The 27,568-nt window shown below is 41.7% G+C and overlaps 1 protein-coding gene across 1 annotated transcript in view; it reads right to left on the bottom strand.

The window, feature by feature from the left end:
• Window positions 1-251: 251 nt before the first annotated feature.
• SLC30A7 (solute carrier family 30 member 7) overlaps window positions 252-27,568 on the bottom strand; it is a 32,206-nt gene continuing 4,889 nt past the window's right edge. The window contains exons 3-11 of the mRNA XM_083743507.1: window positions 26,446-26,559; window positions 24,660-24,747; window positions 23,550-23,676; window positions 21,522-21,683; window positions 19,521-19,571; window positions 17,796-17,931; window positions 7,336-7,426; window positions 5,355-5,504; window positions 252-4,147 (exon numbers count right to left, since the gene is read on the bottom strand). Of these exons, the coding sequence (XP_083599633.1) occupies window positions 4,100-4,147; window positions 5,355-5,504; window positions 7,336-7,426; window positions 17,796-17,931; window positions 19,521-19,571; window positions 21,522-21,683; window positions 23,550-23,676; window positions 24,660-24,747; window positions 26,446-26,559 (967 nt within the window). The 3' untranslated portion in view covers window positions 252-4,099. The remainder of the gene's footprint in view (window positions 4,148-5,354; window positions 5,505-7,335; window positions 7,427-17,795; window positions 17,932-19,520; window positions 19,572-21,521; window positions 21,684-23,549; window positions 23,677-24,659; window positions 24,748-26,445; window positions 26,560-27,568) is intronic.

The raw sequence follows: 27,568 nt of genomic DNA, 5'->3' as shown, positions 1-27,568 counted from the left end.
TCATTAATCCTCTCTAAAGACACTTAGGCAACCTTCCACACTGTTCTGAAGGGCCTCCCAAGTCTCCAGAACAGGTTTACCAGGGTAAGGGATTGCCTCTCCTCCTTCCATGAGTGAGAGCTTCGGATGTCACAAGATTTGACTCCCAACTTCTGGTTCTCACATTACATTTGTCCAGGAGATGGTTTGCTTGAGGACAGCCAGGAATGTGCAAATTGCAAAGGAACGAAACACAGAACATTTGAAAAACGTTTGCAAAAGGAAAAAGTTTATTGATAGGAAAATTGATCCCAAATATTGTCTCAAAGATATTAGCTATTTAAATATTCCAGAGACTGTATTCAAGTAGAAAAAAATATGCATTAGAATGTCCAGTATTGCACTTACGGCAAGTCAGACTGGCTACTCGCTTTAGCATTCCCAAACCAATTACAGTATACACAGTCGTCAATTATCTGTAGTCACCTCTTTGAATTCACTGAAACAGTGAAGTCCTTCAATTGCACCGGTACATCATGCGTTGAGAAATACAACAGGCTGACTGACACAAGAGCCCCACTTGATGTGCAAGTTAGGAAATGGGGTTTCAGCACTGTTTTCCCATTCTATCAGATCTAAGTGTTACAATTTTGGCAATAAGATCGCTATGCCCATCAATTCTTTTATGGTATACCTCTGGGACGTGAACTTATGTGAGCACTGCTTCTGTTAAACACTTGCCACAGAAAGTGATCCCAGGCCAAAATTAGAACTGTTCAGGTAATGGGACGGTGAAAATAAATAAAATAGTCCATATCCACAGTGGCATTTTCAGTTCCAACCAAACGCTTGGAGTGGGCCTGTGCATTTCCACGAGGCTTGGTGGCAGCATTGAATCAGTCAATGAGCCACAATTCTTGGAGGGCATAAAGCAATTATCAGAAGACTGAAGATCAGGTCAGGGTAGGAAACAGCACTTAGAAAGGGCACACACACACACAAAATGTTGCAGGAATACAAAAAAATACTTTCGGCAGCAAGAATCAATGCGACAGCAATGTAGAAAATGGAACCAGGTTAGCCAAGTTTAAGAACTTGAGCTGAACTGCCATATTTGAATGAAATCGTGCTGCATTTCCCCTCCCCCTCAAAAATGCTCCTTTTATTTGCACTGGCATAACTAACTTCCAATCTTCATTTCCTCACATCTATTCCAGTATCATTCACATGGTCAAATGCAGTTAGCATCCATTCTTCGGTTTTTAACCCTTTGCACTATTCTAAAGCCCTAGACCACGCAATATTTCATTTACTAATCAGGACTTCCAGTATCTTAATGTAGTTGGAAGCTTTCCTTTTTAGAAGCGACCTTTATCCTGTAAAAGCTTCAGGAGTAAGAATACCACCATCTGTACCAACATCTGACCTATGCAGTGGTTTAATGTTGTACAACACATAACTCAAAAATTAGACCAATCCTATGACTGTGTAGTGTGCCAACATCTAAGCCTAAAAGTATAAAGGACACTTTTTCTTCACTTCATACAACTTAAGGGCTTGGTTGACAACAAGCTCCCACTAATATAAACCTCCTCCCCTAAACTGAAGACCTTACATTATCGTTAGAGAGAAACATGGACATTTGTTTATTGGGTAAGCACCCCTATTGCACTAGAATCTCACTTTGGCAGTTGTGTAAAAGCTGTGCATTAATTTAACCTCTGCTGCCAAAGTTAGATAAAAGCAAATTTCAAAGCCAAGTGTTTGGCAAAGGATGATTTAACAAGGCTAAGTATTTGTCATTTGGGTGAGAGAAGTTAGAACAAAGAGGACTACTTCCATGGGGAAAGGCCTGAAGCAAATTAACACCAACTCAAAGATTAAGCAATTTCTAGGTTCTCGGGTTCAGCCACAACCAATGATTTAGTGTGTGCTCAACAGAAGACACAAGCAAAGTTCTGAAATATGGACAATACGCACAGGGGGAAATGGGGTTTTTTCCTTACCTTTAATTAAAAGCCATTTTACTGAAATGGGTTCAGAGCCAATGGCACTTCACATTAATCTACAGAGGTACACCGTATCTCTGAAAGGGAAAAAAATGGAATTTGCTATAGCGTGTGGAAAAAGGGCATGTCCATTTTCTACAGCGTATGCACCCATGGGGTAGGTTTCCCACATTATATGGGAATCTTCATGTGTGAAGCAGCCCTGATGTGTCTTGTGGAAAGGAATGGATATTACTGAAGAAGTGTATTGGGCCACAACTCAGATTCAGACCTTGAATTAGAGACTGTGTTGGATACTTGCATTTCTAAATGAATAGCAAGCAAAGCAAAAATAAAATTTGCAAGTAATGGAACACACGCCGAGTTAAGAGATACATTTTAAAAGGAGATTTTTCCCATAAAAAAGTTCCACGTTACAGTCTTTTTAAATAGAAACTAATGTACCAATACAATTCTGTTTTAGGCATTTCTGATGCCGAACTTCATTAAAAGCCATGAATAAATCTCCCTCCAGCTAAAGCTAAACCAACTGTGGGGGGCGGGCAGGTATCTAACCATCGTTTAGCAGCGACTTTTGTTTTTCTAAATAAACTTGTCTTGAAACACAAACTGTTCAAGCAAATGGCCTTTTGAGGGGGACGGAATCGGGTGGTTTTCATTCATTTGAACATATGTGCGATCATCTTTGTTGATTAGTAAAAAGGGACTTGCTTACTACCATACATTCCAATTCCAACCAACTTCAGCTTCAACGTTGGAAACGAGAGATGTGTTTGTGAGATCTTTGTTATTCCGTCATGAAGCGCTCTGACAGTTGCCTAGCAAGCCTTTATACATTACACTAGCATTGCAGGATAAACCCAGGAAATATATTGCCCAAGGTGAAGTTTAAAAAGAAACTTAGTTAAGACAGAAAATGAAAAATGATGGCTGTGAAGCAATATTTAGCTGAACCACACAGTTCACTCAGAAGACTCTCCTTCTTAAGGTATTAAGTGCTGAAGAACCTATGGCTCATTTTCAAATCTAATGCAAAAAAAACCCTTTCAAAATATGCAATCAGATTCAACAAACCAAATTATATTCCGTGATAATGTATACATAATGCATGGGCTTTATTGCATATACTAGTTGAACTAGTGGTTTTCTGGCTGAAGAGCTTGTGAATTAATTCTGAACATGGACTGTGAAGCAAAAGTTCTGATCATCTGTTGACTATCATATACAAACCTTCATTCTGCAGTTAAAATAAATCTGCCAGTCAAAGTCTCCAGCATCAGTCAACCAAAGAGGCAATGCATCCTTTGTTTTGAATGCTTCGTTATTTTCTAACTACCGTTAAGAATACGAAGGTGCTATCAGCCTAGATTTACGTCCTGGTGGTCAAACGTTTTGTAAACAAACTCTGCGTAATCATTTTATCTTTGTATTGTAAAATTGAAGAATCACCTCCTTGGAAGTTTAAAAATGTAACAGAGAGAGAGAGAGAGTCTAATATCTACCATTATGCAATTACACATAAATCACACCAATCACAAGCAAGAGTCCTATTGGGTACAAGTAGTAGCCATAAAAAATAATAAAAATCCCCGATGTTCAATATCTGTGCTGGCAGATACTTTGACGGAAAAGGCACTCTGAAAACCCAATATGGTTTGGTTCGTTAAGTTTGCAAAGTACAAACAGTCTTACACGTTGTAGAATGTCAACCACTGTGACATTTTAAGAAAAAAATAAAAAATTATTTTCTACCCACCCTCCCTGTAGTTAACACTGGCTTTCTGGGAATAAGCAATAACTTCCAGCAGCTTCACAAAAAGCAAAACCAATGATTGCAATACCACATTATCATTAAGTTTGCTGCAGGGACAAACTTGGCCAGTAAATCCACAAAGGTTTGGAGCTCGTGATAGTCAATCCCAAGTAGTCCAGGGCCACGCAGTTTTTCGGTTTTTCTCTCTTTATCTAGCCCACAAGGCAGCAGAGTCTGTTCAGTTTTGGACAACCGTAGAGAAGACGGGAGCAGGTCTCTGTTCCAAAGGAAGTACAGTGTCTTTTAAATCATGACAGTACTAGAAGGCTTTGGTCCAACGAGACGGTCGAGATATTTGCTACATAGCGGCAAAGTCAATCTGTACATAGAGCTGCCTCACTCCAGCCTGCGAAGATGGAAGAAAAGAAACACATTGGAATACAAATTCTAGGGGATTGTGTGACCCATGTCAAAACCTACCAAACATTAAATGGGAATGGATTCTCTCGTGCATTTATTACATTTTGATCCCTCTCCTCCAAGGAGCTCAAGGTGACAGATATCATTCTCTTCCTCATTTATCTTCACAAAAGCCCAGGAAAGTAGTTTAGGTTGCGAGGACGTGACTGGTCCAAGGTCTACCAGTGAGCTTCATGGCTGAATGGGGTTTTGAACCCCATTTTCCCAGGTCCCAGTCCAGTGCTCTAACCACTATGCCACACTGGCTATGGTTGTGAAATTGGCTAGCAAAAGCATGTGCCGCGTGGCACGTTTAGAGAAGCCCACCAGAAATTAATACAAAATACACCCTGCACAAATTCCTTTGTTTAGGAAATTTAAACAGAATATCAAATAGCTAGCTGGGTAGTTCAGATCAAATTGTGTGAAAATCTCTTGGAAAAGTAAGAAATCAAGATAACAAACTTTTTATGAAAGAATGGAAATAGTTGATTGAATATTTACAAACAAACTGTTAACAGATAAGAACATTGGCAGGATTATTGTAATAACCTGCAGCTTTATAAGAGAATACATTAAATAATAAATGATTACGTTACTTTGGAATATGCAAAAAAGATTTTTTTAAAAAATTACAGAACTGCAGAAAGAGGGGGAAGGAAGTCAAGTTTTGAAATGTTCAAATGATTGTAAAAATATTGAAATGTATAAAATTGAAAATCATAAATAAATTTTAAAAAATAAGTGTGAAAATCTATTTTACACACACACACACACACACACACACACACACACACATTGTGCTTGTTTGTCCCTTACCCCTTTAGACTGCCAGTGACCTGCAGAGCTAAGGATCTAGCCAGCAGGCCAGTTCCTGTTCCTTCTGACATTTAAAAAAATGTAGGCTAGCCTAGTTATTCATACATACATTATACATATGCACACTAGAATTATCAGAGCAAAAAACGAACGTGAAACAGCATTCATAGCAATCACATATTGAAAAGGACCAATCTTAGACTGACCGCAACAGTACACAAAATGTAATCGCCTTGTCCTGTTATTCTTTATTCTTCCTTTCCAGAAAAACAGCATTACCCCAGCTAAAAGGAACAGCGCTGTTCCTACATTTAGACGACACACATCAAACACACCTGAGTAAAAATGTTGTGAGTCTGGCTTAGAATCCACTTTGCGTCAGCATCTGGAGCTACAAACAGTTTCAAAGTCCCTATGTAAACATCAGTACAAAGGGTCCAGAAATGAGGGTCGTGTAAACTGTAAACTCCTTGCAACTGCTGAACCTAAAATACATAAGAGGCATTTAGAAATCAATTTTTAAAAAGGAAAACAAGAGAAATTTAGCGGTATACAAAAGAGCCCCATGAATGAACAATGTGTGCATATTTCTTTTGTTTAAACTGAGATGCAACCAATGTACTTATAGACTCATAGAATTGTAAGAGTTGGAAGAGACCTTGAAGATCCTCTAGTCCTGTCCCCCCCGGCAATGCAGGAATATGCAGTTGTCCCATATGGGGATGGAATCTGCAACTTTGGCATTATCAGCACTAACCAACTGAACCATGGTTGTCTAACTGCATTTACAGCCCACCTTTTTCTACCAATAAGTGCCAGGTGATACACATGGCTCTCCCACTTTTCATTTCATACCCACAACAACCCTGGGAGGTAGGTTAGGCTGAGAGGAAGTAACAGCCCCACAGTCACCCAATGAGCTTCATGGTCAGGGGGGATTTGAAACATGGTGTGGGTTAAACCACAGAGCCTAGGACTTGCCGATCAGAAGGTCGGCAGTTCAAATCCCCGCGATGGGGTGAGCTCCCGTTGCTCAATCCTTGCTCCTGCCAACCTAGCAGTTCGAAAGCATGCCAGTGCAAGTAGATAAATAGGTACCGCTCCAGCGGGAAGGTAAACGGCGTTTCCGTGCGCTGCTCTGGTTCACCAGAAGCGGCTTAGTCATGCTGGCCACATGACCCGGAAGCTGTATGCCGGCTCCCTCAGCCAATAAAGCGAGATGAGCGCCGCAACCCCAGTCGGCCATGACTGGACCTAATGGTCAGGGGTCCCTTTACCTCTACCTATCCCTAGAACTGTGGTCCTAGTCCGACATTCTACCCAGTATACCACATTTATTACTTTTATTTATGGCATTGGCATCAGACTGTATGGCATCCTATAATAAGGAGGCCAAATTCAAGCCATTTCTCTTTTTTACCTTGAAGACTAATAAAGCAATCCCAAACTTAGGTTCCTCTGGGAAGAGATCCATTTCTTCAACTTCCTTCCCATAAACTGGCTTTCAATCCACGTACGACAAATGCTCCTTTGTGCCGTTAGAAACATTACTGTTCGCCCAATTCAGTATGACCTTCATATTGAATGCACGCTTGCAATACATTGTGTTTCAAATAATACGCGTGATTTTATCAGGACTGTTTTGGCTAATACACATAATCCCTTGAATTAAACAAAGGACCTCACTGCTTACAGCTTGAAACCTGAGAACATGTGAATGAATTACACAGGCAAGCTTTCTTCTGCTGATTTAAGTGTGCAGAAGGTTATCAGATGTTCAAAGATGCAAATAAAAATATTTCTAAAACAGACTATATAGGCCTGTGATGCTGTGTTCCAATACCTTCTTGGAACTATTATATTTCACACAGAGTGATATCCAAGAAGTATACAGCTACAATGCAGAACATTGCATTCTCTGCCCCTCTCCACCCCAGAGTATGTTACAGGCTTTTTTAAACATGTGGGGAAGGTACAAAGAGCAATTTCCATCATGAAGCACCCAGTGACTCAAGGAAAATGCTAGACGCTATGCTTGTAGGATGTCAAGCATGCACCTTCACTGTTCAGTCTTAAATCATGAGCATCAAGAGCATCAAATATCAGCTAGTATCAGTCCAATGCAGTACAGAAACTGTACAAAATCAGAAATTTGTTCTATCAGGTAATTAGATTTGTTTCATATTACGCTTTTGATCACTCACGAAGAAGACGTGTACAGGATTTGCTGGAGGACAAGTGTCCTTCAGACGTCCGGCTTCTGCAATTCCATTATCCAGGAGCATGTTTTAAACTTATGGAAATAGTTCAACTTACTCTTTGATAGCATTGAGGCAGACTGCTCTCCAGGGACGGTGGAGTTCGCTGCATCAAAATTCCAATGGACTCTCTCAGAAGTGGAACGACACTAGAAAGGTTTACAGAAGTCATCTTAAAACCTACACTCTTTTTCTTTTAACAAAGCATGCAAAACTATTCTTATGCGACACATGAGAAATAAGTACCTCCCAGCCCTCAACTCCAAAAAGAGATGGGGGGGGGGTAACCTGCCTTTTCAAGCAGTGCTGTAAGGGAATATGACAGGGGACAAGAGTGTTTAAAACAAAACAAAACAAAAAAAACATGACAAATTGAAACCAGGGCTGTCAACCAACAGAATTATTTTTTCCAGACAAAAAAAAACGTGAATGAGAGAAAGCAAGGACTTTTGATTTGCTCGAAAGCTTTATTCTCTAAATGCACATGTCATGCATTAGGAATCCTTTGGGGGCAGCGGTAATTATGATGAAAATGGCTAAGCCGCTCTTAGCCCACAGAATATAATGGGGCACAAATGTATAAATCTACAATTATAACTGTTGTTGCATATTCCAACAAGATTACTAGTAGTAGTCTACTTGCAGTACAATATTCATATAGGCAGCTGGTTTAAGAATAGGTTGAATAAATTCAACAACCAAATGTATCCCTATCGTGTTTTATGACTTCCTTGATATTGTATGTGGAGGCTGGAACTGGTCTGTGACCGAAATAAAAAAATTCAATTCAACAACAACACTACCCATAGCAGTTTTTAGGGCTTCCACCACATTGTAATCCTTACTGACAGAGACCAACTAGTTGTGAGCTGCAGGAAGTGAAGCCATTTGCTGTCTGTGTATGTGTGTGTGTGTGTGTCTGCAAGACAGCCATTGGAAGGATTCCCACAAAGACTGGGCAACACACTCATCACCCTGCAACCCGAGTACGCAGTTCGGATCGAGCTCATTTCAATCTCTGGCCAAAACAGTATGACGACCCGCCACAATGACATGTTTTCATGGTCATCGTAACCATGGGAATCGGTTCAGAAGCCAAGCCACGGGCACAATGCACGCAATCAAACGGGCCCTTGTGAAAGAAACATGTCACAGGTCACACACAGTTTTATCAAGAACTGTGCAAAAGAAAAGAAAGCCCCATTGTTGCCGGGGATTGGATATATAAGCCCCAGGGGGAGAGAAAGACTAGCTGCAGAGTGCTCAAGACGCTACATAAATAATGCCAGAGGCCGAGGGACGGAACGTAAGCGGTTACAGAAAGGCTTCAGCTTGCCCAAAATCAAACAGGAAGCCTGGGGCAGCCAGGGAGATCTCCCAAGTTCTTCGGACAATAGTGCTTCAAAGGGGGTGGATGGAGTGTTGGCAAGACAGGAATCCAAGTAATGACATGCACTGTGCATTTAAAAGTTTGAACCTGCAGAGCTTAAAAAATACACTTGCATCCAGAGATGGTTTGTCAAGAGGAAAGGAAGGCAAGCAGCGCAAGCTTATGCTTCTGTGACTCTCTCGCTACTTCCCGTAAAAATCCAGTGTTCAGGAAAATATCGTATCTTTACACTTCTAATAAATAAGCTGTTTAGCAGACCAACATTATTTCCTTGCGGGGAGAGGGGGGAAATCAATGCCAAGCCTATCAGACAACAGCCTGTGGCTCAGGGACTTTCTAGAGAATAACTATGGGGTAAAAAATACCCCAGATACAGGATCTGCAGGATCTTCCTGAAACCTATATGGAAGAAATGATGATTTAAAACACGCACACACATTGTTGATTCTGCAGACCCAAGATCCATTACAAGGGTAATTACAATAGCCATAAAAATGTAGAAGAAATGCAAGAGACATTCTTGTCCTTGCGTCTGGCTTGGGGAATGTTTTCCTTATGATCCAAGATAATAAGGGCGGGAGGGAGGCGAGGAGACCGACCATAAAACAAAATTACTAGGGACTGGTTCAGCCATAATGAAATGACTTGTCGAAAACAGCCAGCTGTGCACTTCTTGAAATGAGACAACCCAAGGATTTCAGCAGAGCTCAAGCTGAAAGCATTTGGAAGCAATTAGAGCAGTGTTTCCCAACCTTGTGCCTCCAGATGTTTTTGGCCTACAACTCCCATCATCCCTAGCTAGCAAGACCAGTGGTCAGGGATGATGGGAGTTGTAGGCCAAAAACATCTGGAGGCACAAGGTTGGGAAACACTGAATTAGAGGATTCTTCCGCTAACTGCAAAAGCGACAATATCATGGAACTGGTAGACGCAGAAAGGTCCCATGGTGAAGGTACCAGGATAGCCAACAAGAACAAGTTCCCCTGCTTAGCATTTCTTTGGCTCCAATACATAAGCACCATCTCTAGGGGGCTCCGGAGGGCCTAAGGGGCACCCATAATCTGGGGCTCTAGTCAGCACCCCTTCTCCAAAATGAAGATGTTACTAGATGGCTGGGGGCATATTATGAATCTTCAGACACCAACAACATTGTAAACGGGAACATGTGTGTGTGTTTTTACACATACTCCACAGCATACCTATAAGAAATAAAGATATCACAATTATCAGCCATTTTGAATACCCTCTAACCTTCAATGGCACAGTCCATATTTAAGTGCTACCCTGCGTTTTCTCTCTCTCTCCATCTTTCCAGCAAATACACTGAGATCATTACATAAGAACCAATAACTGTATTCATGGTGAAATAATGAGTGTGGAACGAATAAAAACTTAAGGCAGAGATGAAAAAGCCTGCAATACGCTGCTTCTTCCATATATATATATATATATATATATATATATATATGAGAATATATATATTCCTTTCTGAATTGGAATAAAAAAAGAGAGAGACAGGAATACCCTCCACCCTGTCTGGAACAAAAAGGGAACATCTGAACTTCATTTGAGCGCATTAAGTTAGAGGAGTGGCCAGAAAGCTCTTGACTCAAAGTTGAATCCCAATGGCACCTTTCTCAGGCGCTTTGGGTCCTCCACAAATTGCTGCTCACTGGCAGTGTAGCAGAAAAAAATGCCAATGATCCATACTTCCAGGCCAACAGCTCCAATTTCTTGGAGCTAGTCCCAGAGTATGTTATATCCACACCTTAAAACAGCCAAATAATCCTATGGAGAAAAAACATTCCTACCATCACTTCCCAGGCTGAAATACAGATCACATTGGAGCCTACTAGACATCCCTAAATCTCATGGTGGGCTCAGGACATCCTCAGACTCAGGCTTCACAACCCACAACACACTGCACACTGAGCTGTTTAATTTTAGTTTTAAGCCCACTTCAGAACAACTGCAACACAACAGTCCTTAAAAGGAAATATTCAAAAGGAACAATGGGAGGAGAGGAACCAAAGGAACTATTCCTTTTAGCAAGAAGGTTACGAGATTCTCAATGAAAACTGTGGAATCATCAATTCAAGTAATTTAGGAAAATTCAAAAGAAGTTTTTTGCTGGATGACCTCATAAGCCTTTTTCCAAAGGTCTGTGGCGAAGTGTCGCCGCAGGAGGAGAAACTGATGTCAGTCCATCCTACTGCAAACATTCACACAGCTATTGAGTAATAAATTCCCATCAGAGGCTGTGTGGTTTGAAATTAAAATGTTTGGTATATGTATTAAATAAACACCGGGAAGAATGTGGACAAAAAGCCAGGCGGATAAAGAGCAATAGTCAAATAAAAGCCTAAGAAACATGGCTGGAAAACTGTGGCCCGCGATTCCGAATCAGAAAGCAAGCCCAGGCCGTAATTTGCCAAATCAGATGCAACAGAAAACTATGGTCTGGTGGAAAGGTGAGCACAAAAGGGTAAAGTCCTGCATGCAAACCAAGCTAAAATCTTCATGGTGGGTGTTGGGGGGAGTATAATGGGAAATACAGTGGTACCTCAGGTTACATACGCTTCAGGTTACAGACTCCGCTAACCCAGAAATAGTGCTTCAGGTTAAGAACTTTGCTTCAGGATGAGAACAAAAATCATGCTCCAGCGGCACGGCAGCAGCAGCAGGAGGCCCCATTAGCTAAAGTGGTGCTTCAGGTTAAGAACAGTTTCAGGTCAAGTACGGACCTCCGGAACGAATTAAGTACCGTATTTTTTGCTCTATAAGACTCACTTTTTCCCTCCTAAAAAGTAAGGGGAAATGTGTGTGCGTCTTATGGAGCGAATGCAGGCTGCGCAGCTATCCCAGAAGCCAGAACATCAAGAGGGATCGCTGCTTTCACTGCGCAGCGATCCCTCTTGCTGTTCTGGCTTCTGAGATTCAGAATATTTTTTTTCTTGTTTTCCTCCTCCAAAAACTAGGTGCGTCTTGTGGTCTGGTGCGTCTTATAGAGCGAAAAATGCGGTACTTAACCCGAGGTACCACTGTATTTAAAACTGTCCTGGGTAAGATTTCTACCCAGATTTCTTAGGGAATGTCCGGCTGGTCAACAGGAAGGGAGCGATAGAAAGAAAATGTGAAACAGGGGGAAAGAAAGGGCAACCTGGAAGAAGGAACAAACAGGTATCAAAGTCTCAAAATTCAGTAGCATCTGAAAATCAAGTTGGAAATACTTGAGTGACCTATCTACTTTGGGGGACGTGGGATAAGGCACAAGATTTAATTTTCTTTTGCAACTTCAGAGTAGTGCAGTGTTTTGACTACTGAGCTAACTATCAAGGGCTGGAAACATTTACATTTGTATCTAAACCATTTCAGAGTCCATCTACCTTGTCCAAAAAGGTACCATGGAAATTACACTTGAAATACAGCCACTTTTGTCGATTAATAGTGTGCACCACCATTAAGGTACATCATTCAAAGGCTTTATTTCTTGGCCCACTTAATATGCAGCACATTCATTCTTCCAGCTCGGTATAATGCTTTGCCTTTGGTGTTTCCGCATCACCATTGTGGCTTAGACAGTGGCTTTCTTGAGAACTCTTGATTAATGTTATTCTGTGTCACACAGCGAATCCTATGTACACAGAAGATTCTAGAGCAGAGCCAACATTCTGACATCTTTGTTGTGTGCTTGGAAGCATATCTATTTTTGTTTGGAAGGAACTACATGCCTGCATAAATCACTGCGGTTCTTGGAAAAGATTAAATTGCAATCTGATAACAAGTTTGGTTGTTTTCTAGGGACAAGCTAAAGGACAAAAATAGTTTCTGTAACTTGTAAACTTTTAGGTAGGATGTTAACGAAAGGTCTTTGACAGCCATCCTTAAATTCAACCATTTTCCATTAAACTTTTACAAACAATAACATGCAGCGTTTTTCTTTAGTTTTTAAAATATTGGGGCAATAGATCAGGGACCTTGTTTGAGACAACCACAGTTTTCTTTGTAAGCATGCTTATGAAGAAACCCTCAGTTTCCCCTTCTGAAGAAGAAGAGGAGTTTGGATTTGATATCCTGCCTTTCACTCCCTTTGAGTCTCAAAGCGGCTAACATTCTCCTTTCCCTTCCTTCCCCACAACAAACACTCTGTGTGGTGAGTGGGGCTGAGAGACTTCAAAGTAGTGTGACTGGCCCAAGGTCACCCAGCAGCTGCATGTGGAGGAGCAGAGACGTGAACCCGGTTCCCCAGATTACGAGACTACCGCTCTTAACCACTACACCACACTGGCTCTCTCTTTTGAGTGAGCTTCATTCAGCTCTGCACATTTCCCTGACTTACACCAACCAATCAACTCCAGTATGCACAAGTGGGGATGCATGTTCAAGCCCCACACTGGACAAAAGATTCCTGCATTGCAGGGGACCCTCGTGGTTCCAACTCTACAATTCTATGATTCTGTGATTCTACAGTGAGACATTTACACTAATTTGACTTTAGTAGAGAGCAGGTGGGCACTGTGGTCTAAACCACTGGGCCTCTTGGGCTTGCCGATCGGAAGGTCGGCGGTTCGAATCCACACGATGGGGTGAGCTCCTGTTGCTCTGTCCCGGCTTCTGCCAACCTAGCAGTTCAAAAGCACACCAGTGCAAGTAGATAAATAGGTGCCACTGCAGCGGGAAGGTAAATGGTGTTTCCATGCGCTCTGGTTTCCGTTACCGTGTCCTGTTGCGCCAGAAGCGGTTTAGTCATGCTGGCCACATGTCTGCGGACAAATGCCGGCTCCCTTGGCCTGAAAAGCGAGATGAGCACCACACCCCATAGTCAAATTTCGACTGGACTTAACCATCCAGGGGTTCTTTACCTTAGCTGAACCTGTAGTAAACTGGAAATCAAGTGCTACATTGGCAAAAAGGAGAGTTGCCACTGTTTAATCCCTTTTTCTTTTATTTTTGGGAGGCAAGTGTAATACTGACCTGATCAGCTCCAATCCCCATTATCAAAATACAGTAGAAGTTGAAAGCCACTTCACATGTATTTTTTCTTTTTTGCAGTAGAATGCACCCACCAATATCCCCAAACTACATGCATGTTCATAGTGTTTGCTAATACTGTTACAAAACCTAACATTAGACATGCCATCAGAGCTCATTCCCCTACTCATTCTCTGCAGGATGTGCCAATATGTGCCATTACTGGCCAGCAATATTCTTCTCCGATCCAGACAAGCCCTACACAGGACTCATGGATCACTCTCTACTAAAGAAAATAAACGGACACCATTCACACATAGAAAGCAGCAACGTCCAGACACAAGTAGGAGAATATTTCCGCCCCCCATGATACTCCACTGTTGACTGGAGAGTCACCATAATCCAACCTAGACTTCAAAGGGAAGCTATGCTGTAGAATTGCTGGACTAGGACTTACTAGACTGGATAGCTTAGTTGGTTAAGGAAAGACGTGCGGATCAAGAATTGGCCTCCACAGTCACTTACGGACTCATTGTTAAGATCCTGTTCATGGAAGACCATCTTACTCGGCTACGAGAAGAAGAAGAAGAAGAAGAAGAAGAAGAAGAAGAAGAAGCAGCAGCAGCAGCAGCAGCAGCAGCAGCAGCAGCAGCAGCAGCAGCAGCAGCTGCTGCTGCTGAGGCTGATAATGCCAAAGTTGCAAGTTGGACTAGATGATCCCAGGGTACCTTCCAACTCTACAATTCTAATAAACTTCTAATAGTAAATTCAATTCTATTTTATTCAGACTTAATTGCGTCTGTGGACTTCTTTCCTACTAAAAGTATTACAATTAGCAGAGGAGGAGGGGATACTATTTTCATAGTACAGTGGTACCTCGGGTTACAAACGCTTTGAGTTACAAACACTTTGGATTACAAACTCTGCTAACCTGGAAATAGTACCTCAGGTTGAGAACTTTGCCCCAGGATGAGAACAGAAATGGCGCGGCGGCACTGGGAGGCCGCATTAGCTAAAGTGGTACCTCAGGTTAAGAACGGTTTCAGGTTAAGAACGGACCTCCAGAACAAATTAAGTTCGTAACCTGAGGTACCACTGTATCTGCAACTGTCGGTGTGTCACTGTCTATTATTATCTCACGGCCTTTTGGCCCAAGACTTGACATTTTTCTCTCTGGATACCTGCCGACTGGAGATAACTTTTCATGGATATAATGGGCTCTAGCCCATACAAAGTGTGCTCTAGGCCCCTGTAATTTGAGAATTATTTTCATTTTATAACAGTAATTAATATCGGAGTGGGACATGCCATTAGCCTTAGAATACCGAAGACATTGTTTATAGAACAGCACATTAATTGACATGCTTCCGCATACGTACAACCATAATACAGATATTGCCTGCTTGTTGCGCAAAAAGGCCATGTTGCCTCATTCCAGTGTTGCATGACACAAATCTGGCCTGGAGCCAAAGCAATGACACTGCACTATCATAAACCGGAACTTAGGATTGATAGCTGGTGCTGATATCTTTTAAAAGAGCCACAGAAACGTGATTCACAAGTCAACAGAAATAAGTCCAAATTTGCTGCCATCAGCTTTAGACACCCCAAGTTTCAAAATGTAAAGAGCTGGGGAGCACTATAAATCAATGAAAGCCAACGCTGTCAACAGGATTCAGATTTAACGCCAAGAATTTAAGGTCAACATTGGGCCTGGGTTATTTTGCAGCGGTGCCTCTGATTCAGAAATTGCTTCCAGGAGGCAGAAGTGGTGTTGTCCTGCAGCCAGATTTCACCCTTCTCCTCCACCTCCTATCCATACACCCTTTCCCCAGCAGCTGGCTGCTTGCACTCTCTTGCGCTACCAAGAAATCATCTGTGCAGCCTGCTCATCTCCAAGAAATTCTCACTTCCAGATCAGAGAGAAACAAAATATTACACAAACTTCATTTACCATATTTTTCGTCCTATAGGGCGCACCGGCCCATAGGACACACCTTTTTTGGGGGGGGGAATGAATAAAAAAAAATTATTCCCCCCCCCCCGCTGCAGCTGCCGCCCCAAGTCTTGCGCACACCTGCCCGAAGCACGGGGCACCCTCCAGAGGGCTCCGCGTGCTTCGGGCTGCAGGCTGCCGCCCCAAGCCTCGCGCGCCCGGCGGGACCTCCCGCCGGGCGCGCAAGGCTTGCGGATAGCTTCCTGAAGCCTGGAGAGCGAGAGGGGTCGGTGCGCACCGATGCCTCTCGCTCTCCAGGCTTCAGCGAAAGCCTGCATTCGCCGCATAGGACGCACACACATTTCCCCTTCATTTTTGGAGGGGAAAAGGTGTGTCCTATTGAGCGAAAAATACGGTAAATGCTAAGGGTGTATAGGCTTGAGCTGCAACTTTGCTTTTCTTCGTTACCCTTGTGGAGTATTAAGGACTATTCCTAACTAAATACAAGTAGAGGCAAGAAGGCAAAAGAACCCACGTAGAGAAAATACACATTTTGTGCATCTCAGGTTATCAGTTTTCATCTTTTAGCAAACATGTAGTTTTCATACTGAAAACTATGTATTTCATGTGCAAAAGACTCCCTTTCCCACTTAGAAATGTCTACATACAATAGTTTTTGTATGGTACGGCAATGAATAAAAAATTAAAAACAGTTCTTGAGCCTCATCTTCAAAAGCTACATAAACAGCATAGTCTTCATTTGACAGAATGGAAGACAATTTTGTTCATCACCTCAAACAAGTCCATGCCCGGTTTAAATCTGAAAGAAAAGGTACTAGCTCAAGTATTCTACTATACAATAGCCCCACCTTTTTTGAAATCTCTTCAAGAGCACACCATAGTGCTGGTCTTCCAAAGGTAGAAGATAGCATGGTAGAAGATTCCATCCCTCCCCAACAGGAACACTGACAAAATTTGTGGGAGAAAGCAAAACCTTCCAAAAAGGCTTAAAGTGAATTTAACACACTAAGCTTCATCGCTGACTCAGCCCACAAATGCAGATGTAAGACGGGTAAATCAGGGAAACCACACATCTAAGACAATCGCCCCACTATATATATATATTTAAGAAAATTGCTCGCTCCCCTTCTCGCATCATGTAGGAGCTTAGTTTTAGTGGGAGCACCCAGCAATCTATACACCACAAAAGTGAAGTACAAATTGTATGACTCAGGCCTACATATATTGGGCTCTATACACAAAGGCCAAAGTTCTCGTCTAAAGAAGTTGTTGAAAGCTCCCTCTATTGCCATCTTAAGACAGGAACATTGAAGACAACAGTTTAGACCCGGGACTGCCAACCTATTTTGGTTCATGGGCAGGTCTGTGAACCGGAGAAACTGCTGCGACCATCAAGCACAAATTGCAACCTATTCCATTGGGTCCAACAGAATGCTTCTTTCAATCCTGCTTCCAGCAGGGGGAGAAAACCCCTTGGTTGCTTTGGAAACCCTATTGCCGGCTTATCTGTGCCCGTGGGCACCACACTGGCAACCGCTGGTTTAGACTCCTATTCTCACTCCGAAAGCTTTCAAAAAAATTGCTCCTAACGTGCAACTTAATGAAGAGTTCTGCGTGACTGAAAAGTCTGAATGCCTTGTCAGCTTCTATTTAGAACCGTTTCTGAAAGCTATGTTACACAGTGGAACACTTCCCCGCTTCAGAAATCCATTGCTGCGTAGGGTACTTTTAAATAAGCTTGAGACATTCCACCACAAAAGGCAGCAAGAAGCCTCAGAAGACAACGACGGATATTGAGCAGCTTTTTATGAGAAGTTTGGCAGCTGAGTTTGGGTGAAGATTACACTGCGTTGCCAGCCGGCAGGACTCCATTGAATTTGAGGCCATTCTTGTCCATTTAGTAGTACAGTACATTGCTTATATAAACAACACACAACGGAAAGATGCTTCACAATGGGGGTCAGAAAGGCCATTTTGCAAGCCTAAAATACACAGAAATTACATGTGCAAGCAAGACTGCCTGCCGACAGGAGAACGTTTTAGGTGTGGAAATAAATGGCTACACGATGGGAGAAAGGGGGAGAGGAACAAATAAGCGATAAAGAGAACGGATGCTGCAATTATAGCAACTAACAATTGAGGCTGCAATATTTGCTTGAATTCCAAACCCTAGAAAATGACCACCCATCCCAGCACTTACCTTACTCCTATAAGCATAGCTATCAGCATCGAACAGATAGGATCAGCTATCATTAAACCGTAGTTCTGCATCAGTAATGCAGATATGATGACACCAACACTTCCAAGGGTGTCAGCCACAATATGTAAAAATACACCTACAAACAAACATACGTTAAGATCAGAAAGCATATTAATGTATTTTTTTCAACGTAAATTTCAGGTGGCCTTCAAATAAGTGGCAGAGCCGACAATGGATAGCAGACAAACAGTTCCTGTGTAAATATTTACTATGATACTCATAAAATTACAGGAGATGCTTATTATCACATTACATTTGCAGGAAAAATCTACTACAGCATATCTCAATTCCATCCTGCAAAGGTAGTGTCAGAAGCTGTGAGCCACAAGTGGAATCCATACTGGAGCTTTTCCCAGTTTCTAGAAGATGCAGTGCGGGCTATTTTCACATCACTCAGACAACACAAACAATCCAAGAAGTGGTACCCATGCCAAACATACTATGGAAACAGCTCCTCCATATGATCAGGAACATTTTTACAAGAGGAGTTGCCATTTATTTACATTATTTGTGGTCACCCTCTAACAAAAGTCACCTGGGTGACTCACACGATGGGGGGAAAAAACCCTATAAAAAAATAGGTTATTTCCTAAAACAAAAACAAAAAACTGTAATAAAATAATACATAACAATAAAATAAATTTTCACTACTTGTCTATATACCAGTTTCCCAAATGGTTACATGTCCCTTCATAGTATGCAGAGCATAAGGAAAATCGTTGTCACAAAATCAAACACCTTTTTGAGGGCCTGAACTTTCTGCGGAGCAATTGTTTTTCTCCAAATTAATAAAACACCAAGCACGATTAAAAACCCACCACTGATATATTTTTATTAGCTGAAATGTTTTAATACATTTTAATGAGCTGAACTCGAAGAAAGCTTTGCCAGAAGGAAGTTTTGCGAAAAAACACACCAAAACATTTATGATCCCTTCTGCATTTCAACTGCTGAAAATACTTTTCGTGTGCCAGCAACAAATTATTTTTCCAAATACACTACTTAAGTTCGTATATAAATAAAGGCAAGTTACACAAATCTGAACAAATGTCAAGCCACTCCATTTCAATGATATGTAGAACCTATCCCAAAACTAAGCCTAGGGATCCCTCTGCTGGTAGCCGAGGGCATAATCTCCCATGAAGGATGGAGCAGTTCTAACAGGACTTGAAAAGCTTATCTGCATTGCATTCTTACTTCATTTAAAATAAGCAGCTGGCATCTTCAACCGCTTCTGTCTGTCTGATTTTGGGGGCACATGGAGGGAGCTGGAGGGAGCAGAGGGAATCAACAAAGCTTTCGTTTCTCCGCATTCTGCTAACAGCTCCCTACACTGGATCAAAGCACATTCCATCAGTGCAAAGTGATGCAACTCACAACAACTGCTTCTTCCTGTTTCCTTCTGAACACAATAGGACATAAGCTAAGTGAATTCTCGAGTATGATGTAGAAAAATAGGGGTGGTTGGCTTTTGCTGCCCAACTCCCCAAGGGTCTGAGTCCCCTAAGTCCAGGATCGGCCAGAAAAGAAATGTGTTTCCTCATTGTTAGTGAATTTCAACATAAAACTTTTATATATATAGTTTTGTTTCTTCCAGATTTGCACTATGCTATTATTGCTTCATTTCCACCAACTCTGTTTTAGCACACTCTGTTGATAACATACCTTCTAAAATCTGTTTGCTGGATCCTGCAGCCAATTCAATGGGATGATTATCTGTAAAACAGCAGGAAGATAAAACGCATTTATCCTCTCAATGTTATGTGAGTGTCTGTTCAGCACTGAAGTTCTCTTTCATCACCTTCTTAATCAAATGGAACTGGAAATCCTTTTTTTTTAAATTAAAATAAAAACTGAACCTAGAATGTTTTTTTAAGGGAAAGTATAGAGGGAGGAGGGAAATCAATGCATTCTCCAAAATCCAAACTTTCCAAGCGATTTCATGTTAGGTTCTGTTTTAAGGTGACAGGAGAAGAGAAAGATGGAAGAAGCAAATTAACAACGCGGGCACAAGCCATAGAAAGCTCTGTTGTCTGCCAACTTGGGACATAATGTCACGACTTCCAAACAATGGGTCGTATCTAAGTGCAGATTACTATTAGGCTGAGAATCCAGAAGCAAGTCAAACACGGCCAGAACGTGTAAAGTTTAAGGCCTTAAAAACAAACACTTAGAAATCAGACATGAATTATCTCATATTACAGGAGTCCAAATTATTCTGCAGCCAAGCCACTGACGTTTTAATTACCTGTTCAAAAAAAATAGAAATGGAAGCCTGAATACTAGGCAACAATTACTCAACATCTACACAGCATGATTTTTTTATAAAAAAGATCCTTTTCAGCACCCTTCCTTCAATGTAAAAAATGCAATCAACAATTTATGTTATTAGCCTACGCTTCCATCTAGCTCAAGGCAACATACATGGTTGTGTTGCTGTCTCCACTACAAAACATTTTATCCTCACTGCCAACCTATGAAGAAGGCGAGGGTGAGGGGGTCTATTGGCCCATGATCACCGACTGAAAGTTGGCAAGAAAGTGACTCTGAGTCATTGTCCCCCTTCACCTTCAATGCGGTTAAAGAAAATGTTGCCATGAGCCCTAAAGTTGAACTGACGGCAGTCCCCATTTAATCTGGATTTGAATCAGTGTTTGTTTGTTCCTTTCAAATGACAGCAAGCCGCTTTAGATACAGATTTGCAAGGATCCATTTGAATAAAAAGATTTATTCTGCATGTAAGTATACGCTTGTGTGCTGTTTATTATTATTATTTATTAATTTGTTAATCACTTTATTTTGCCCAGAGCAGCCCAAAATGACTTAAAACCAAACAGACAGACAGACAATAAAAACCCTACATATATACATTAAAACCAAAAGCGAAAAGAAATACATTAAAAACACCCCATTCCCTTCTAAAAGGCAACAGATAATTAAAGGCCAAAGGCCTGGTTATAGAAGGAAGTTTTTGCCTGATGCCTAAAGATATATATAATGATGGCTCCAGGTGAGTTTCCCCTGGGAGATCATTGTGTGCTATTAAGAGCACACCTACGCACATCTGAATGGCATACACATGTATTAAATAACATCAAAAATTTAAATAAATGCATATATATGGCACATAGTTCCTATTCACAGCAATTTCCCTTGGGAGCACACACAGCAAGAAACACAATCAGGTGCACATATCACAAGCAACATAGGATATTTACAATCCCTTACATATAAATCTGCAGAAAACGTGTTAAATGGTCAGAAGGCAACATTCAACTGTTTCCATATGTCGTACCTTGGTTTTTGAACAGCTTAGTTCTCAAAGGTTTTGGCTCCCGAATGCCACAAACTCAGAAGTGAGTGTTCCAGTTTGTGAACTATTTTTGGAAGCTGAACATCCGACGGGGCTTCTGTGGCTTCTGACTGGCTGCAGGAGCTTCCTGCAGCCAATCAGAAGCCGCGCTTTGGTTTCCGAAGGTTTTGGAAGTTGAAGGGACTTCCGGAACGGATTCCATTCGACTTCCAAGATACAACTGTACAATCAATGTTATCTTCCTGTCCAGAAAAGTCAAGAATCTTGCAGTGCATCCATGCAAGGGTTCCGCAATGAAGATGACACAGCGTGTACATGTGTATCTATGAGTCTGCTAGGTCATATACACTTACCATGGCAATAATCTTGACTCTGCGAATCCCCATGTCCATGGCTGTGGTCATGAGAATGCCCATGCCCGTGCCCATGCTTGGAATCATGGCTGTGCCCGTGTCCTCCATGACTGTGCCCATGGCTTAGAGCCCCGTTAAACAGGGAATGGCTATGTTCATGCCCTGCAAAGAGAAATTTGTTGGAGTGATTTAGAACGCTTCTGTGTATTGTCACAACTAATACTAACTTCTCAGGGTTACCCCTGTAAAGTCATTCCTGTGTGATGAGGAAGGGGCAGCCTTCTTAGGTTTAAGAAATGTCTTTGTAAGTAGCTGCAATTGAAACAATGAAGCAATAATAGTTTCTTTCAATTGTTCAATAAACAAGACGGAAATGGCCAAAGACGTTTCAGTGCTTGAGGCAGAAAATCCATATGGTCCCCAATCCCCATTGTTAAAACAGAAAACTTGTTGCTCCAAAATCTACCTGTTAAAACTGAAAATATTTGATACCCCAAAATCTTCCACTGAAGCAGCCTGCCTCACCCTGAAACAGCACCCTTAATAACTGTATCTAATTAAAAGTAATCTTAACTGATTTGATTGTATGTGTTTAAATTAACTTATAAAATAGCTTTGCAGGGGAAAAAGTATAATATTTCTTCTCAGTTGATGCATGTATGAATCACGGAAGAGGTATTTCTTTTTTTTTAATTTTTTGTCCCAGGAGGGGATACCTCTAAGATGGCACACACCAAGAGGACTTATATTTCAGTCAATTAATTGATCAAAAATTCTGTGATCAACTAAAAATGTGCCCTTGCTCAATCTAGCCAATCGACTAAGGCCCAGTTTCAGACGCAATTATCATAGAGTATAGGCCAATAAACCAATTCAGACATCAAAGGGAACTGTGGTTTAAAAAGCTAGGATAGATGCACTAAAGCCAGGATTGCAAGGGCTCATAAGCACACAGCTGTATCTTAGGCTGATAAACCATGGCTTGAGAGAGTCATGCCTGAACCTGACCAAAGCACAGCTCCATTCTACACTAGTTCAGAACAAAGCCATAGCTAAAGTTCATATTTCTACACAATAGTAGTTTCATCAAAAGCTAACGCCTGTTTAAACACTACAGTTCCCCCATGCATGATATTTCCCATCATTTGCATACTTCCAGATCGCAGCTTATATGCTCCTTGCTAAATTTAAAGCAATACTACATGCCGCATATTGAAAATTTATTTCACATATTAAGTATAGACGGCAGTGAAAACCAGTGAGTTGTAGTAGCATACTATATAGGACTTAATGAATTGGCCAATAAAAGCAACAAAGCAGGTTCTGATTCTTAGAATGTCATTTTTTACAGCGGTGTTTTGCTGATGCTAAGGAGGCAAGACTTTCTAGTGGCTCTCTAAGCTATGGAACAACTCTTCCTTTCTCCTGAAAAGTCCAGTGGACATCAAAGGTATTCCAAGGCTTTTACGATGCTGGTGAAGGGTGACCAGTGGTTGCTGATATTGCAGCATGAGAGGCACAACACAGCTGTATAATGAGTGTACAAGACATCTCACTGAAACTTTGCTGTACGACAGAATGTAGTACAGAGCCATCTAGTGAAACTGGAGACAAAATGATTGATTAAAGGCCGCTCCAGATTGGTGTTTTGTTGGAAGTGCATTCTGCAGCATGGCACTGTTGAAATAATAGTGCGCTGGTGGTAGATTTATACAGAACCATCCACAAATCATTGCATTACTATAGGGCAGCAAAAATGGGACATCCCAACCTCCCTGCACCCCCAAAAAACCAACCTCAGAACATTTGAGGTATAAAAAGTTATAGTATTTAAGGAGGACGTTCTAGTACATCCACTGGGTAGAAATTAAAAAGTATGTTCAGCCCAAAGCTTTTGCAGGCACAAGCAAAATTGAAAGTGGGGTCGTGTCTGACTGCCCCAATAACATCATGAGCACAAATCATCATGAATGTGTAATAAAAGGGATGCCTGGAGAGGCCCATAAGATTATTGTTTGAGCATCTTACCAGAACCATGAGAGTGGCCGTGTCCTCCGTGTTGGAACACAAAAATTCCTATCAGGTTTACAAGAAAGCCGAGTATAGAAACTGGAAGAAGTCTTTCATGATGCACGTCAGGAGGTTCAAGGGCTCTCTGCAACAGGGAAGCAGAAAGTTTGAGTGTAAGTCATTTACAACATCCACTTATAGAACATTCTCAGGGTATCCTACATATCAGTGCTCTGTGAAGCGTCGTCTGCATCCACACATAAGGAGAGTCTGCTGAATCAGGCCAGCATCCTGTTCTCACAGTGGCCAACCAGATCCCCGTGGGAAAGCCACAAACAGGATCCGAGCACAAGAGGACTCTCCTCTCCAGTGCTTTCCAGCAACTGGTATTGTGGAGGCAGAACAGAGCCATCACAGCTAGATCCCTTCCACCAAAGAGCTCTCAATCAAGTTGAACCATGGCTTGTTTTAATCCTCCAGGGATGCTGCACACATTACAAAAAACCCACAGCCTGGTTTCTCATGTGAACTCTAGCCATGGTTTGTTTCCAACCAACTACAAGCACTAAACCAGAAATAGTCAAGAGCAAGTCTTGGCTTATTCCTGGCATAGCACTTATCTAGTTTGTTGGGGGGGGGGGGGAAGACTGAAGAATCAAGTCGTCAGATGAAGCTGCCATTCTCGTCCCCGGGATACATGAATGTTTAGTATGGATACAAGCTGCTTGGAATATCTCGCTTGTGCTACGTCGCTCCTAATTCTTTCTGGGGATTGCACCACTAGTTGGTCTTTCTGAGAGTAGAAGTGCCCATAGCCTAGCCCTCTGATAGGGAAGCATGCTGTGGTTTGTGCCTGCTATTTAATGATCATGGGGCTAAAACTGGGCTGTCTCAAATCTTGTGAAAAGATGGTTTGGGGATAAATTTCCAGCATTTGGAGGCACTATTGAACATATTTCTTTGCTCTGGCAGCACTGGTGCTATTGACTTTAATGCCACTAGGTTCAGGCTTACAGTGTCATGCAAACCAGGTCTCTGGCACCAACTTCCAAGTAAATAACCACAGAACTGAACTGCACAAATCAGTTTATTTATCAGGAATGATTTATAGCCATCTTCATAACATACCTCGACACCTTCAGAGAAAATGAAGAAGGCTGTGAAGATCAGAAACAGACCGTTGACAAAGCCAGCTAGTACCTCTGCTCGAACATACCTAGAAAGATTTTTACAAAGATCTTAGTAGCACTCTGCATTAGACCAAATTCCACAACTATTGAAGTCTTAGTTTTCCCCCCGTAGTTGAAAAACCCAGTAACAACTGGTGGCCGAATAATCTCAATAAAGCGATATTTTTAAAAAGAATAACTAATGCAAGAATTGAAGCTAGCACTGTGTACTATTTGCTCCTAGAATGCAAATAAGGTATACAGACTCCACACCAGAACTGTATCCTCACAAAAGTCCCTACAATAATTTTTCAAAATGAGAAACACTGACCCACTGAATGAGAAACAGAGCCGTGAACACTGCTTTCAAACCAACTGACACCGTTTATTGAGTGAGAAGATCCAAAAGCGCTGCTGCTCACCTGATCTGCAGGCACAACTCTCACCAGGTAGTGGAAGATTTGTTCCAGAGTGGGTGCAGGCCCCCATTTCCTGCAGCGAGGCAACGTTCAGCTTGCTTCTTGCCAGCAAGCATCACTTTGCATGAACCCACACCGAAAGCAGCCCTTAGCCAGGTCAAAAGCAGCACACCAGGCCCTGCTTCTCATTTAGAAGTGGACCCCACATGAACATTACAGTGGTACCTCGGGTTACATACGCTTCAGGTTACATACGCTTCAGGTTACAGACTCCGCTAACCCAGAAATATTGCCTCAGGTTAAAAACTTTGCTTCAGGATGAGAAAAAAAATCGTGCTCTGGTGGCGCAGCAGCAGCAGCAGCAGCAGCAGCAGCAGCAGGCCCCATTAGCTAAAGTGGTGCTTCAGGTTAAGAACAGTTTCAGGTTAAGAACGGACCTCCGGAACGAATTAAGTACTTAACCAGAGGTACCACTGTATAGCCAAATTGGCATGTGTGTTTATCAAAGATGTGAGCATCTGTTTTGGTCCTCAGAAGGGTTTGTGCCAAGTTCAGGGAAGCCAAAAAGATGATACTGGGCCCGATGTGGCCTGCCAGACAGCTACTGATACAAATCAGTTATTTACCATGAGCCAGCAAACATGATGCACATGTGCGAAGCATGAAACTGAAGAGGTCCTTCAGGCATCATGACACAAAGGTAGCATGGGCGCATAATGCAAAGCCATAGTTAGAAAGATTAGGTGGTGCAGAAAGACCAAGCACTCTGAGCTCACTCTTCCCTTTCACCAAGCACAGAAAGGAGGCTTCGGTCTTAGCATTGCATCCAAGCCAGCACTTTCCCAAACAAACCACAATCAGGAAGCCAGGAACTAACAGGGGTGCAACTCACAGAAAGCCTCGGGAGCAACACAGCACCAGTCAGATTTTCAAGGCAACTTGTATCCATACTAAACATTCATTGTGTACCCTAAGCAGAGAGAGCTTCGGATTTCTGGAAGCTTGCACATGTCCCTGAGAGTGGGAAAGTGTACCCAAACCAACAGCTAAACAGCCTGACATTAATTTGAGTCATACTTTCATTAACATTAAAGGCGAAAAGTTCTCAAGTGTCTGAGACTTGGCCCTCCTACTAAAAAGGTAGTACAATAGGTACAATAGAAATATTTACAGCCTAATTCCACCAGCCCACTTCAGTACAATTCCTAAACGCAACACTGCCCTGTTTAGTTTGATTAGAGTATGCTGACATTCTGTCATCTATTATCATCAGGCATTAGAGGCAATGTATAGGTTTCTTAGAACATCTATGCTTTTTCTACTTACCCATAAGAAAAGGCATCATTTGATCTCCACTTTGAAATTACTGACGCTGCCAGCCCAGCTAACAGAGCAGTGCAGTCAAAGAACATGTGAAAAGAATCTGATATTAGACCTAAACTGGAAAAGCAAAGAAAACATTTGGTTAGGTACCAGAAGTTATAGCACATTTGAATGCTTCAAGGTCAGTTCCATTAGCAACTCCACGCTGCTCAAAAGCCAGCGTTCCTTTGGAGTTTTTACTTATTGTTTTCTTGCTATTACACATTTACATGGTATCTAGTTTATTCAAAAACTCTATCCCATCAGAACCTATTAAGAAGTGAGACTAATTAATAGATCTTATGCACAAAGCATTGGGAAAATTCAGTACAATGAACTACAAGATGATTAATTTATTAGCCAGAGGAAGGAATTAAGTGTACTGTGACCAAAAGTAAAATCCTGGATAAAATATTTGTAGTCTATCCTGGATAAGACATTCAGATGAAATCAGAGAGTGTAACAGCCACCAACACTTTCCCCACAATAGAGGCAAGGCAATAATAGCCTCACCTAGCCATTCCTGAACACCTGGAGGAATTCAAAAATGTATGTGTTCACCGATTCATGGCAAACTATTTCCTGATCAAGCACATTTAATGACAAGTCTTCAGCAGGTGGTAAAAGGCAGGATTAATTTGAAATTCCAATCAGGAATGTTAACGAGAGCTTTACAGTCACTTGTTGTTACAATCCACTGGTGAGAAATTGTCTAGCCTATCTACATAGCTATAATGATACTGGGTTGTAGTAATGAATCAGTTTTCTGCCAAATTATGTTCAAAATTACCTGCAACTGTTTTTTTTAATTAAAAAAACCAGAACCAGTAAAATAAATTTTACCTTTCATGTAGTTAAAAATAAATCCTACATTGAATCTATTTTAAGTGGACCGGTTCACACAGTCCAATGAGGTAAATACTGTTTGTTCCTGGGGATCCAGTCATCCATGATATGATCTGGTAGATCTCCAGATATAGCTTCCCTATGCTAATATCCACAACTGTCACTGCTTGGAAATGCTTCATTTTTCTAGCAGTTCAACAAGTCCCTGTTGACTGGTTTGCTTCAACACCAGACACAAGCA

Source organism: Podarcis gaigeae (genome assembly GCF_964106915.1).
Source record: "Podarcis gaigeae genome assembly, chromosome: 6".
NCBI lineage: Eukaryota > Metazoa > Chordata > Lepidosauria > Squamata > Lacertidae > Podarcis > Podarcis gaigeae.
This window is presented reverse-complemented; position numbering and strand designations above follow the sequence as displayed.